This window comes from Euprymna scolopes, chromosome 12, assembly GCF_053919585.1.
Source record: "Euprymna scolopes isolate OS-2025 chromosome 12, ASM5391958v1, whole genome shotgun sequence".
Taxonomy (NCBI): Eukaryota; Metazoa; Mollusca; class Cephalopoda; order Sepiida; family Sepiolidae; genus Euprymna; species Euprymna scolopes.
Window position 1 is genome coordinate 8,034,062 of NC_136493.1, and position 14,336 is coordinate 8,048,397.

Genomic DNA, 14,336 nt, shown 5'->3' on the forward strand with positions numbered 1-14,336 from the left:
GACAAAGAAGGATAAATAAAGATCTGGTCCATTTGTTTGGAAGTTTATTTCTAAAAGCTGTCCAACACATGCCAACATATAGACTGGACGTTAAACCAATGATAATTTCCATTTTGGAATACTGCACAAAGAATGTGAATACAAAATAATGTGATAATAAACGCCATGTTTAAAACATTTAAAGTCATTTTTACCAAATGAGTTGTATTTCATCCATCTCTATTGCATCATGTGTACTACGTGTTTGTTGTTTTCTATTCAATTAAAACTAGCATTGTTACCTAGCGTTGCTCGGTGGGCACTTAAAAAGTGTTACATATTTATTTTAAAATCTCTATCTCTCTCTCTCTATATATATATATATATAGATAAAATATCAATACGAAAAATATGTTTATATCTTTTCTGTATTTATTTTCTATGTGTTGACGTGTAGGAATAAAAAAGTCTTTAAAAAAAAAAAAAATGTTTCTTTCAAAAGTACATTTTTTTTACCGATCCTTCGGTCTTCTTCAGTGTGAAGAAGATATATTAGCAGGACACCTGGCATTGCTCAGTCGTAAAATATGAATAATATTACATTTTAATTCATGCAGAATTTTTATTTATTATGAACAGAAATACCGTAGGTATTAAATGTAATGTTAAATTCTCTTAAAAAAAACAAAAAACAAAAACAGAAAGACCTGTGCATCCGAGTATTTTGTTTTTTCTAAACAGTTATCTTCTTGCAAATAAAAATACTCGAGCTGAGATGGAAACCAAAACCTTTTTTATTTTTTTTACAAGGTGGTCACTACTTATCAAGGCCCGGAAGCCACTCAGGGATAAGGGTTATTGTAAGTACAGTACGTTAGTGTGGATATTTAATAACGTGTCTACTTAAGGGGGCGGTTCATCAGGAATTTGTTTGCATTGGACTTGAAGACATCCAGGTTGTAGTCAGGTGGGAAAGTAGGCAGACGGAACAGAGTTCCACAGGCGTGCAGTTCTAAAGAAAGAAGCTTTGTTCATGGAATCTACGTTTTAATTTAGGCATAGATAAAGAGTGGGGAAAGTTTTTGACAGTGGATTTAGCTAGACGAGTGCTTTTCGTAAAGGATTGGCGAGGGGGGACTAGAGATTGGAGTTCAGACAAGCACCTGCCATGGAAATAGCGATAAAACAAAGATAGGCTTGCAACGTCTCTTCTGTGGGAGAGATGTTGCAGGGAAGAGAAAAGGGCATCCCCCACTAAGCCACGAAGTCGATTTTGTACTCTGTTAAGGCAGGATAGGCTGTTTTTAGCAGCTCCTGCCCAGATATGGCAGCAGTATTCCATCCTTGGACGTACTTGGCTTTTATATAGATAGAGAATTGCATCAGTAGTGAGATATCTTCTGGAGCGGTAGAAGGATCCCACCATCTTTCCAGTGACCTTGGCAACAGAATTGATGTACGTGTTCCATTTCAGATCAGGAGTGAAGGTCAAGTCCAGAAGCTTGTCAAAACATGGGGCTTCTCCTAGACGAGAGCCATCCATTTCAATTGATGTCAGATGGGGATCAGAGCATTGAGTTTGGTTTTAGATACATTAAAGGTAACCAGCCACGTCTCCCCCTACTGAACCACGTGCTCGAGATCAGAGGAGAGAGAATCAGAGAGAGAGCTTTGTCATTTACAGCCTTTGATGACAATGAGTCAAGTACGATAACCATTAGATCAGCTTGAGACGCTCTTCAAAATGTGTTTTCAAAACTACTTATTCTAAACATAAGGAAACTGTCATGTTTCATGATCATGCATGCACAATTTTTCAATTTTGACCTCCTAAGTAGCCCTTTTTTTTTTCTGAATAAAAAACAATTAAAAAATTTCCACATCTGAATATACCAACTTTCAAGCTAGTAGATGAAAAATTCGTTGAGTATATAGGTTGAAACGTGTACTCACACACACACACATTCTCACTTTTATAGATATATATAACTTTATGTATACTCTTTCTCTCTCCTCATCCTTTCCTCCTCACTCTATTCTTCTACTCTCATCCTCTCTATTTTTATCTTTGATCTCCTCCCTATCACAAGCACCAATTCACAAAAACGATCGTCTTATATATGACTAGCATGGCTATCCGGTACTGTTCGGAGTCATAAACAACAAAACAAAAAGTTCATAAATTGTGTAACTTTCCGTCTCCATCACAAATTTTATTTCACACCAAATATCCATATTTACTTGCTTTCCTATCAGAACAAAGACGCAAGATTAGTTTCGTGTGTGTGTGTGTGTGTGTGTGTGTGTGTGTGTGTGTGTCATGGGGTGGTATCTAGCTCTTCAAAAAGGAGCACTGTAGTTTAGACAAAAATAAGAATCGTTTTAGTAAAAGAAGAATTCCTTATTGAAATAAAAAATGCAAAATGATGCCTCCTTTTTAAAAAGGGGTCTACATAAAAATAATTTTAAACTAGTCAAAGTATTTTTTGAAAGGAATTAAATCGAATCACATTTTATTCTTTTTAACAAACTTTAACAACCCACAAAAACAGATGAACCAGAATCAAATATCGATTTTGTAGAACCAGAATCAAATATCGATTTTGTAGAAAGCTATCGATGGCAAAGAAACGATAAAATTGGCTTTACTTTATATTTTAGATGATCATTGTGTTCTGTTGCTCACTAAAACTCTTAGTTATATGAGTTGAATAAACAAGTAATCCTTAGCAGGAATAAGCTTTAACGTGTGTGCAGAACTTGTGATTAATATTTGGCTGTGTAATAGAAATGTTTTTTTAACTGCATATAAAATGTTTTTCTTCCAGGGCAATATTCCATCTTAAATTAAGAAAATAAATAAATCTCTTACACAGTTTGTGCATCGAAACGGTGATATCAAAAATTAAACCAAAAAAGCAAAAAACTTCACAGACAAGAAATTAAATATTTCTAGTATCACTTAAAAAAAAAAAAAAAAAAAAAAAAAAAAAAAAAAAAACAAGCGAACATCATCCGGTACAAAAGTAATTAAACCCATCTTCGAATATATAAAGATTTGGTCTGTCTGTAAACAAAATTTATTACACCATATTCGTCAAAGATATTATCTGATTTTGTATATACTAGCAGACCACCCAGTGTTGCCCGGTCGTAAGATACTCTTAAATATTTTGATTAATGCAGATTACATATTTATTATTATAGAGGCAATTCTCCATTGATTATTATATTAAACCTAATATATAGTAGTGAGATCAAAACTTTATATATATATATATATATATATATATATATATGACTTGGGTGCCATCAGCTAGAATCAAAATATACAACATTCCATCCTCATTTCTTAGCCTCTGAGCCACACCTATGCGTGTGCATATATATATAAATAAAAATTCACTTACCATCCCTTTTTAAGATGGAATCGCCTGATTGCCGAAGACAAGATTCAAGCTAACAAGCAAGTCCAGACGGTTCACAGAGTTTTATAATTATATATATATATATATATATATATATATATATATATATATATATATATATATATGTAGTTGATGCAGCAATTGCAGGTGATTAAATGACTTACTGACTAAACAGTTTTCCAATGAATGAGAAAAAATATAAAAATTAAATAAGTTTTTGTATACAGTTTTAAGGGTTAAAAAACTTCCAAAAATATGATATATCTCCAAACATAAAAGCAAAACCATACAAAAACTGCTAAATTGTGCAACTGGTAAAGCCAAACTGGAAAACCATGTAAAAAAAAAAAAAAAAATTATTGGACTTAAGGAGTCTGAGTCGGATAAAAAAAAATTCTGACTCTGACTCCTAACACTCTTAGAGATCTGAATCCAACTCCCTCTGACTCAACAACCCTGATGAAAAAGTTTCCAGCCACCGTTATGGTCTTTTGTGTGGTTTCAAGTGAGGACCACATCATGCCACCTCACATCTTTGAAGTCGGCTTGAAAGTCAACACCAAAATGTACCCGGATGTGCTGAAGAGTTTGGTGATTCCCTAGTGCAATCAGACCCTGAGTGTGGCAGCAAAACTCAGCGCCAGCCCACAAGTCCAAAGAGACCGTCGGGTTTGGCTTCAGGAGTGTTACAACTTTGTACCCTTCTCTCACTGGATCCCCACTCCTCCACCGCTGGATTACTTTGTTTGGTCATATATTGAGAACATCACCAACATGACCTCCCACAACATCAAAGCCAGCTTGATTGCCGTCATCCATCGAGTATTCGCCGAGCTCCCACTGACGCTTGTGGAAAAGGCATGCTCCCAGTTCCGGGTCCGTATCGAGACGGTGATTGAGGCTGAAGGTATTGAATAGATGTCAGTCCTACTACATACTCAAATTATCTGAATTGAGTTTCAATAAAAGTTTAAAAATAAAGCTGTAGTGTCGTTTTCTTTAGAGCGACAACTTTATAATTCCTGTTTCAGACAGATACCAAATCTCCATTATGAATAGATAAAGATCTGATCGATAGTTGTTGTTATGAAGTTGATAACACTGAGACAAACAAACTCTTTATCAACACTAAAAGCCATGAAAAAACGAAAACCCATCCAAACAACGGACAATATCGCATCAACACAGTCATATAACAATGAAGGTCATTCTTTGTTTCAAATATCATTCAGAAAAAACGTAGAAAAATAAATTGACAAGAAAAATATTTTAGACGAAAGCAAAAAATCAACAAAAGATAAAGAAAAGAGCAAAGCTTTGTAGACAACAAAAGATATGTCTTGTTTTTCTTAACTGAATAACATTTTATTTGAATCAAATCCAAAATGACAAACACATCTCCGCTTGCAAAAAGGCTGACCATCTTTGTTCCTCATGCGACTGACTGAGCCCTGTTTTTCCTACTTGGCTTTTTAGAAAAGTGTAGTACCTGTTCTGATACGTTTCCTGCTTTTCTATCCTTGGTTACTGGCAGAGAAAAATCCTTTCGGAGCTAGGCAATTTTAATTTTTGTTCAAATTCAGAAGGTGCCTTTAGGGAAGTTGGATTTCACCAACTCTGAAAACTGACCTTGTGTCTAACTTAGTTCTTATGAATAGGTAGTAAGTAGGGGCTATGCTCCATTGAGTTTTAATAAACAGAAATAGCAGGTTATATGCTTCAAAAGCCTTCTTTTTTTATGTGCTCGTATTCAGAGAAATATCATGTTGCATAATCTATTGGTATTTAGTTGCTTCCACACGAAAGCAAGATGGGACACAAGGTCGTTTTTAATGTGGGGGGGGAGCTCCCCCAAAAAGGACACTCTGGAAATAGGCAAAAATAAAAACTGCCTTAGCATAGAGGGTTTCCTCACTATTGACCAAGGGCAAATTTAAGGTTAGTGCATCATTAGAACAGATACTACACTGTGATCTTTGCCCGAAGGCCAGATCTACTTTTTTCTGCATCCTCTCTTGTCCATAATCTCATGCACCCAAAATCCCAACTTGATACATCTGGTCAGTCTCACATCAAAGGAGGAAATTATTGCTCATGTCACAGCTAGGTGAGATCTACCCTTAACACATTTCAGTACGCAACAAATGGTCTTAAATTTATTTACAAATACAAAGTACTAGCAGGAAAACCCGACGTTACCCAGAAATGAATAAGGATCAACAAATGTTTCACCCTCCCATTTTTTACTGTAATTGAAATCAGAAAAATCGCCCACTTTTCAATCCTTCCCACAGTTACTTATTCCACAACTTATTGTAGTCTACGTTGCACTGTAGAGAGTCTATTGTTGATTTTATGAAATTATTTTTATATAACAGCGTGAATTAAAGTTTAAAATGCAAAAGTCAAATACTATGGTTAAATTGTGTTCTAAACAGAAGCATTCGTTTTGAACATGCCCCTGTCATATCAAAGAGCCTACTGTTGATTTTATATGCACGGCCTTTTTGCTTGTGCGGTGATAAAACTTCTCAAATGCAATTATGATGTTGGGCCATATAAGGCAAAATCGGTCAAAATTTAGTAAAAATCGCCTGTTCCTTCTTTCAGATTCTTTTGAACAAGAAGCAAAAATCGTTTTGCAGTTAAACTGATATGACATCTTATGAAATATTTTTTTATAACCCTTTATGACCTGAATTATGATGAAGATGATTAAAAAAATATTGTTAATTTTAGTTAGTTTAAAAGGTAATGATATTATGATTGTCTTCAAACTGGAAAAATTATGAAGTTCAATAGTTAAACTACCATTGATAATTTTTGCATTTCATAAACTTTATTATCCATAGTGCTTGAAAAAAGTGTGTTTATGACAACTACAAAATCCTTCACTTTCTGAGACAGATGATGGCATACTGAATGTAAACAATGGACAGTTGCAATCTGGAGGTCTCTGGCATCTACTCAGATACTGAACTAATATGTATAAGATGTGTTTGAATTAATTCCAACTTTATACCATTATATATTATTAGTTCAGCCAGGTCATAAAGGGTTAATTATATTAAAAGTCAATTGTAAGTTGCCCATCACCCTTCTCTCCATTAACGTAGGTAAACCTAAAGACTCAAACCTAACCTTAAAATTAAGATCGGTTTATTAGTTTATCCATTTTACTTTGTACACATCCTAATTTTAATATAATATCCCAATTGCTAAAATATCTTACTAGCGGTCTGTACGATTTAGTACAAGATTCTATGGAAAGTCTTACATATGCTTGTAATGACATTTGTTTTCTCTGAAGATTTCTAATTTGAGTTGAATTCTACAACAGCCAGGGTTATTATATTGACTTTGTGGGCCTTTATAGAAGAATAGCCAAGAAAAGGTAGGAAAAAAATAAATATCCAAAGGCAAGATGAGTTACTCTTCTACCTACTTGGATAAGTTTTTGGTGTTTTAACTTATTTTAAAGTTTTTACTCCAAAACAATATAGTGCAAATAACAAATAAAAAAATGCCACTATCCTTACAGCCAGTTTGTATCCTTGATAATCGCTTAAAAATTGAAAATTAAACAAAATACTAGCAGAATATTACATTTTTGCACAATTGGTGATATTTATTAAATGTGTTTCTATCAGTATTTTGTATAATGTTCGATTTTTGAGTGATTTTAGCTGTCAGGACAGTGCCATATTTTTTATTCTAGCTCGATGACCTTAGCAAAGCGGCATGAAGTATCATTTTTTAAATCATTGATATGATTCGATTAACGATTGAACCCTAGCCTCTCAACTCATTAGCAAACTCTTTAACCATTATTCCAAATGAGTCAGTAGTTTAAGAAATTAGGTATCCGTATGTGGAGACATAAAAGTGGTGCAAATCTATTCATTTTACTCATCTTGAGACTGATACACTTCTAATTCGTCATCAACATACAAAAAAACTTTTCTCAAACGTCTGAAAACAATCATTACACATAATCGAATTGCAATCCAATCATTACTTCTTTCAACGCTCACAAGAAATAATATGGCAAGAAATGAAGCAATTTAAAAACAATAAAAAAAAGACATCGTAAGCCTATTCATTATATATTATTACACTTAGTCGTTCTGACCATTATCATGGCGATTTCCCTTAGAATGAAAATGAAATATTCCAAATGCCCAATAAACAATTGCTTAAGATCAACAGAAAAGATTTGGTGTCGTTAATACAGAAAACGCTTTCCACATTCTGATTGGATAAAAGAAATCTCATGGCAATTTTACTTTTCCATTCAAACAATTCATGCCTAAACTAGTTAACCGATCACTATGAATTTTATGTATGTGCATATGTTCATATATTTTTATGGACAGAATTCATAGTGATTTCAACGTGTAGTGGTTCTTTGTCAAAAAAAAATGTCAGCACAACCTTATTTAAAAATAAGGGAACATTCAAAAGTAACAGTGGGTGGGAAGACAAGAACTTTGTCTGCCAAGAGGTGCTCGACTGAAAGAGCAAATTAAAGATTGTCTCTGAAAATGTGATTTTATTATTTGTATTGAACTATGTAGCACAATATTACTTTCAGAGTATTTATGAATTTATCTCATGTGGGTCAGTTCTATATTTAAAATACTATGGACACTTCATATTTGCTTTCTCTTATTGATTTTTCTATCCAAAAATTAATTTGTGCACTATCCAGAAAAATATCAGTTTGACTAAACATTTGTGGATTAAATATATTTTTCATTCCATGGAATTTCTACATATACTGCTAATTACTCTATCAGAATATGCTAGTTGAATGGTTGAACTATAAACCAACAGATCACGTTACATTTCTTTATAGTGAGACACGTTACTGAATATCAACCTTTATAGCAGTTACCTATGCATGGAGGAATTCATATTTGTTTGCATATTTTCTAGTTTTAAAATGTCTACACCATTTTTGGCAAATCTCAAGCGGATTATAACTAAAAGCAAAAACAATCAATGATAACCCATAATAATTTTAATGCTTTTGTCAATGGCAAAGAAGTTTACGTGGTGACAATTATACTCATGATATAGTAACTTTGTGGTTGAGTCAAAGTCTCCCGACCAGCAGTAATTATCACTTCCTACACTGATGATTGCATGAACATGAAACACTAGTAACATTTATATAAAAATAATATATTATATATTAGTGTTGGGATGATTAACCAGAATCAGAATTAGGAATTGAAAAAAATCAGAACTTTTAGGGGTATTGGAATCGGTACTGGAAAAATTTTCCAATGTCGAAAATGATTCTTTTATCTTTTTTATTTGATTCTGTTTAAAGCAAAATCTTCTACTGCTGATAGTAATGATAAAATAATGAATATTTAATTTCAAATTACCAAAGTGTATTTTTACACAAGAAAATATCTGCAAATTTAACGTATTGAATAAGGTAGAGAGTTACATGTTTTGGTTTTGATTCTAGCTGATGGCACCATAGTCATTTTTTTCTTTTTAAACTTTTGAAATCACAATTATATATTGGGTACAATATAATAATCAATAGAGTAATGACTCTATAATAATAACATGACATCAGCATGAATTAAAATATCATATTTAAGTATATTTTAAACCACACCAGACAGCCATTACTATATATTGGGTACAATATAATAATAGAGAACTATGATTGAAATATCTTATGGTTATAAAAAAGTGCCAAAAATAAGCTCTGGATGATCCCCTTAATGTGCGACCTTAAGGGCAAATATTGTATATCCCTCTACACAATTCAGGTCATTACCTTTCTAATGAGCCTTCATTTGTTAAATTCTGATCAATAGTCGCTGAGATTTGCAACTTATAAAATTGCCAAAAAAAAAAAAAAAAAAGGTAGTATATGGATATATCTATACTGGCAACCAAATTGAATATTAAAATGCTCATATTTTTGGTACTATGGGACGAAACTACATGAAAATTTGCAAGCTTTTTATGACAATTGGTAAAAAAAGAACCTATATCTCCAAACCAATAAAATATGTCCAAATTTGCCTACATTTGTATATATAGTGTCCTGCAGGCCAGTTTCATATTTCCTGCTTTGGTTGTCTCCCTTGTGGCCTTGTTAGGCACTAATATATATATATATATATATATATAAGAAGAATATATGTCTTTAAAAAAAAAAAAAAAAAAAAAGTGCAAATTATGACCACTACATAACAGTTTTGCACCACTTGTATTTTTTTTTTTTTTTTTTTTTTTGCAACTTTTGATTTAATTTTTAACTACCCTGGATGCCCAGCATTGCCCGGGTGTGTGGAGGTGTACGTAAGGGTAAGCAAAATTGTGAGCATAAAAAAAAAAGTTAGGAGTAGTAGGCAGGCTCGAACCTGTCACGTGCAGGAGGAAAAGGAGGTGAAAAAAGCTAACAGTCTTATCGATACGCCCACCATGATTGTGATGTCACGGGCAGTGAAAATAACATCTTTTATGCGCCGTCATTGACGCAAGGTTTGAATGACTTGCAAAAATGTTGACGAAAAAGTGACCCCTTCTTGAGGGTGAAAGAATCAATGTTTTAGGCCATTTTTTTATATTTGTCATTTGAGACATCGAGCTTTAAAACAATACCGATTTTGTCACAGTCTGACGTGTGCTTTTGCAGATATACAAACACACACATTTTGCCTTTTATATTATAGGCTAGCAAGGGTACCCAGCGTTGTCCAGGTGTGTGGAGGTTGTGTAGTAAGGAAGGGGGGGGTGATCAAAATAACAGTAAGCAGTGTGGGTGAAGAGAGGTGTTAAAAAAAATAAAAGTGGTAGTAGGTAGGCAGGCTCAAACCCGTAACGTGACGGAAAAAAAAAAAGAAAATGTACAACCAGAAGTTGAGAGCATTGAAATTAAGATTAGTCAATCCAACGGTGATAATTACTTGCTAAAATGTCGGTGAAAAAAGCGACCACTCCTTGTACAAAACTGCCCAGTTAAGGGTGAAGGAATGGCCAGTTTTGGGATATTTATCATCCGAAGGATCGAGCGGTAAAAACAATATCACTCTCGCGAAGATCCGTTGTGTCTGTCCAAAGTTTTTGAGAGATATACAAACACACATACACACACACACACACACATTTTGCCTTTTATATATTAGATGGTTGTTACATCACAGAAAAATTTGAGTTATCCGTCAAAGAAGATTAAGAGTGAATCGTCTACCATTTCTGATCATTCCCAGAGATGATAAAGAAAAAAAAAAAAAAAAATTAACTCACCTTTGGGAATCTTGAAGAAGCTCCCTAATTTGCCTCCTCCACCGCCACCACCACCGCCGCCTCCTCCACCTTGTTTTTCAGCATCTGGGTCACTTCGGAGGGCGCCATCACCTCCAGCACATTGTCGGCTGCTACTGGCACAGTCCGTGTAATACATGATAAGGAAGACATCCAAGAGGAACCACACCATCGAGGTGGCAAGAATGATCTTGCAATACTGTAAGGTCAGGCGACTCACCATGACTGCTCAGATGCAGGTCTCACACCAATGAGGATGACACTATCGCTTTGTCTAGGTGGCAGTACTTCCTCACAGGTTACCCACCGTCTCCTTGTCCGACTGCCACGACCACCACCGCCGTTGTCACTATGATGACTATTGGCAGGACGGATGTTGAGGGTTTAATTTAAAGTCCAGCACGATGTACAACCATGCATTTTTGGTATTGTTATTGTAGACACTCGTTTCGGTGAATTGCTTGCAAGCATTTTGCATAATTCAAAAGTCTTTCAAAGCCATTGGCAAAGAAAAGAGATACACCTACAAAAACAAAAGAAACAAAAGTTTAAAATATTAAAAAATATTAAAAAAAGGGTTATTTTGTTAGAGGTTATAATGATCTTCGGTTTCTCCTGAATAAAAAGTAAAAAAAAAGAACTTTTTTTTTTTTTAAAAATCATATGAAAGAATAAAAGATTATTTGTTAAAATGTTATTTACAGGTTTCAAACAATGTAACCTCTGACCTTCTTCCGATGTAGCTTGTCTATCTTCAAGATCTTTCTGTCAAACTCTAGAATCTGTCAAACTCTAGAGTATGTACAAGGACCCATTACATAATGGATAACGTACTTTATAAAATTCAGTTGTGAGTTACACTGTTCTGCAGGCTGAAGATTCAATCCTCGGTGCAGTTTACACTAAAAACTATGGTCGATTCTAGTCAGTCATTTTTATAGTTCTTCTACATTTTTATTTCATTAAATTTTTTATGTAGAAGTTTCTGCTTTGATTCTGGAAACATTCATCAGAACAGTGTTTAAAGTTCAATCTTCAATGCAGGTGAAACTAGAAAAAAAATACAATTGCAAATTACTTCGGACTTCTATTCAGTCATTGCTGACAGAATGAAAGTATGCTATCCTTGTAGATTAAATAAAGGATTTCATTTGATATTCCATGTAGATTCCCGAGTTTGATGGAAAAATTCCAGAATTCAAAAAGATACACCTGAAGAAGATCGGAGGTTACATCGACCAAAACGTTGTGAAAAATAATACTCAAGATGAGAGCAGTAGTCTAAAGAATTCAAATGATACAAAGAATCAAAACCTTCAGAAACAAAAAAAGTCTAACATTTCACGTGTCTTCAAATATGAAGTTTCTATATTTTCAGAAAGTATTGGATTTTAACGTTTGTTTGTTTTTTTACATAGGCATCACCACTGCAGATATTACACTATGATAGTCTGAACTAGATAAAATATAACTCCACCAAGCCTAAAGGTCAGTAAAAGCTATAAAGAAAAAAGTTTTCTTTTTTAAAAAAGAAAGGATTATGAATGTGTATCTGTGTGCAGCCACTGCACAGGCCAGTATTGTTCACTCATTGTGCAAGTCCAAAGTCGTTGCTCGATTCCGACACAAATTGCAGCGTAAATTGCGTAATCTCAGTCAGTAATGCAACAGAAGAATTCTCTCTCAAAACAAAACCACAATTCCAGTTTAAAACATTTTTTTAGGTTTATTTTGTTGAAGTTACAATAATACTAGTTTTCTCATACTGAACAACAGACTTTCCAATGAGACAACATTTTATTTGGAGTCCTACGCTCATCCTGCTTGTAGAGGCACACAAACCCTAACCCTGACTGTCAAATTCCAGAAAACCGAATGTTGACCCCATCACCATCACCGCACTATCCACTTGCTTAAATATATACTGGTGTCATTTACAGACATCCAGTTGAAAATCCTTCTAATCTATGGACATCAGAAACCAGGTGCCAACGGGATCTTCCTCCTATCTGTCATTATTTTTGGCAAAACACAAGAGGATCATAACTATAGCAAAGAACTTTATATCTATAGTACTATTATGTTTTCGGGCTTCATCTCTCAGCATGCACCTATATAAAGATAAGACAGGTTTCCAATTTGTTTTGTGGCCCGGTTTCTCTTAGCTGATTATTTCTCACTTGCAGCAAGCCTTTTTTTTTTTTCTTTTGCATACTTTACAACTATACAACTCACAAAACCTGCAACATAGTGCATGTTTTCAATATCAAAGAAATTCCTCATTTAAAAAAATTCATGAAATAAACATGTGGGAGGACTATAAAAACGAAAGACCAAAATCGACCATAATTTTATGACAAGATGGAGTAGGGAAAAGTTTGCATCACACCAAACAGAATATACCAACAAAGATAATTCAAAAGCACGCACACAAAAACATATGTACTAAATATACTTACACGGTATTTCCTGAGAGTTTTTTATCCTTTCATTTTTGTTTCGCTTTTGTTTCTTTTAAAAACAATGCTTTAATAAATTTTAGGTTTCAAGACATCGTAGAATATTAAAAAGATCTTTGCGTTTGTTGTGGCACTTTACTTCTATAGAAGAATATTATCCAAACATCTTATATGAAAAGCGGGGGGGGGGATGTAGACCCAGACAAAATATTTCAACAAAATTTAATTTAAATAGATTTTTGTTGACTTAAAAATAAAACATTATCCGATCTGTGCGCCAGATGTTAATGGCAAAACAATATTTTGTTGAGTTTTGTGAAACGCGTTGATAATGCATTTGTAGATCCATAAAAAAAGTCAGCATTACTTAATAGATTAGATAATAACAGTGTTGAATATGGGTTGGAGATTTATTTACATGAAGTATAACAGCTCCAATAGAATACACGTTTTGTTTTTTTGTTTATATTAGGGGAGGAAGGGCAGAAAGAATCCATTCAGTGGCAAGTACAATGAACATGTTTTTTACGCAATACATTTCTGATAAAAATCAGTTTGAGGGTATTTTTAACGTAAGACCTCATTAATTAAATCATGTGACACAAAAAATTAACTCCCTATGCAATCTAAGAAATGGAACCATCTGAGATCAACAGAAGTCACACAATCTTGTCACCTTTTAGCATTAACTACTAGCAGTTTGCCTGCTGTTGTCTGGTCATAAGATAGGTTTAAATATATTTTAAATCATGTATTTATTATTCTAGAGACAATTCTCAATTGATTATTATATTAAACCTAATATATAGTAGTGAGATGAAAAGTTTAAAAAGAAATATGACTTCAGTACGATAAGCTAGAATGGAAACTAAAACTCTCCATCCCTATTCCTTAGCCTCACAGCATGCCCATACGCATATATATTAGCATTCGGACGATTGAAATCTGAAAAAATTGGAACCTGTGCAGATATCAGAATCGTAAAAATGTGTGCCTATTTTCCGATGCCAAAAACGATTCTTTTGATTTTCTTTCTTATTTGATTCTGTTTAAAGTAAAAATGTTCCACTGCTGGTAGTAATGATAAAATAATAAATACTGATTGATTTTTACGTTCATAGTAAAACTAAAGTCTGTAAATCATCGCCCATAAGTATATTTTTACGCATGA

General features: G+C 33.7%; 1 protein-coding gene across 5 annotated transcripts in view; it reads right to left on the reverse strand.

The window, feature by feature from the left end:
- Positions 1 to 11,229, reverse strand: part of LOC145291164 (polypeptide N-acetylgalactosaminyltransferase 13-like) — a 175,705-nt gene extending 164,476 nt beyond the window's left edge. For 3 of the 5 annotated variants that reach the window (XM_080136694.1, XM_080136690.1, XM_080136691.1), the window contains exon 1: positions 10,689 to 11,065. In XM_080136694.1, the coding sequence (XP_079992820.1) occupies positions 10,689 to 10,929 (241 nt within the window). In that variant the 5' untranslated portion in view covers positions 10,930 to 11,065. Of the gene's footprint in view, positions 1 to 10,688 lie in introns of all 5 variants that reach the window. The other 2 variants (XM_080136692.1, XM_080136693.1) reach the window with 1 other exon arrangement.
- Positions 11,230 to 14,336: the final 3,107 nt, after the last annotated feature.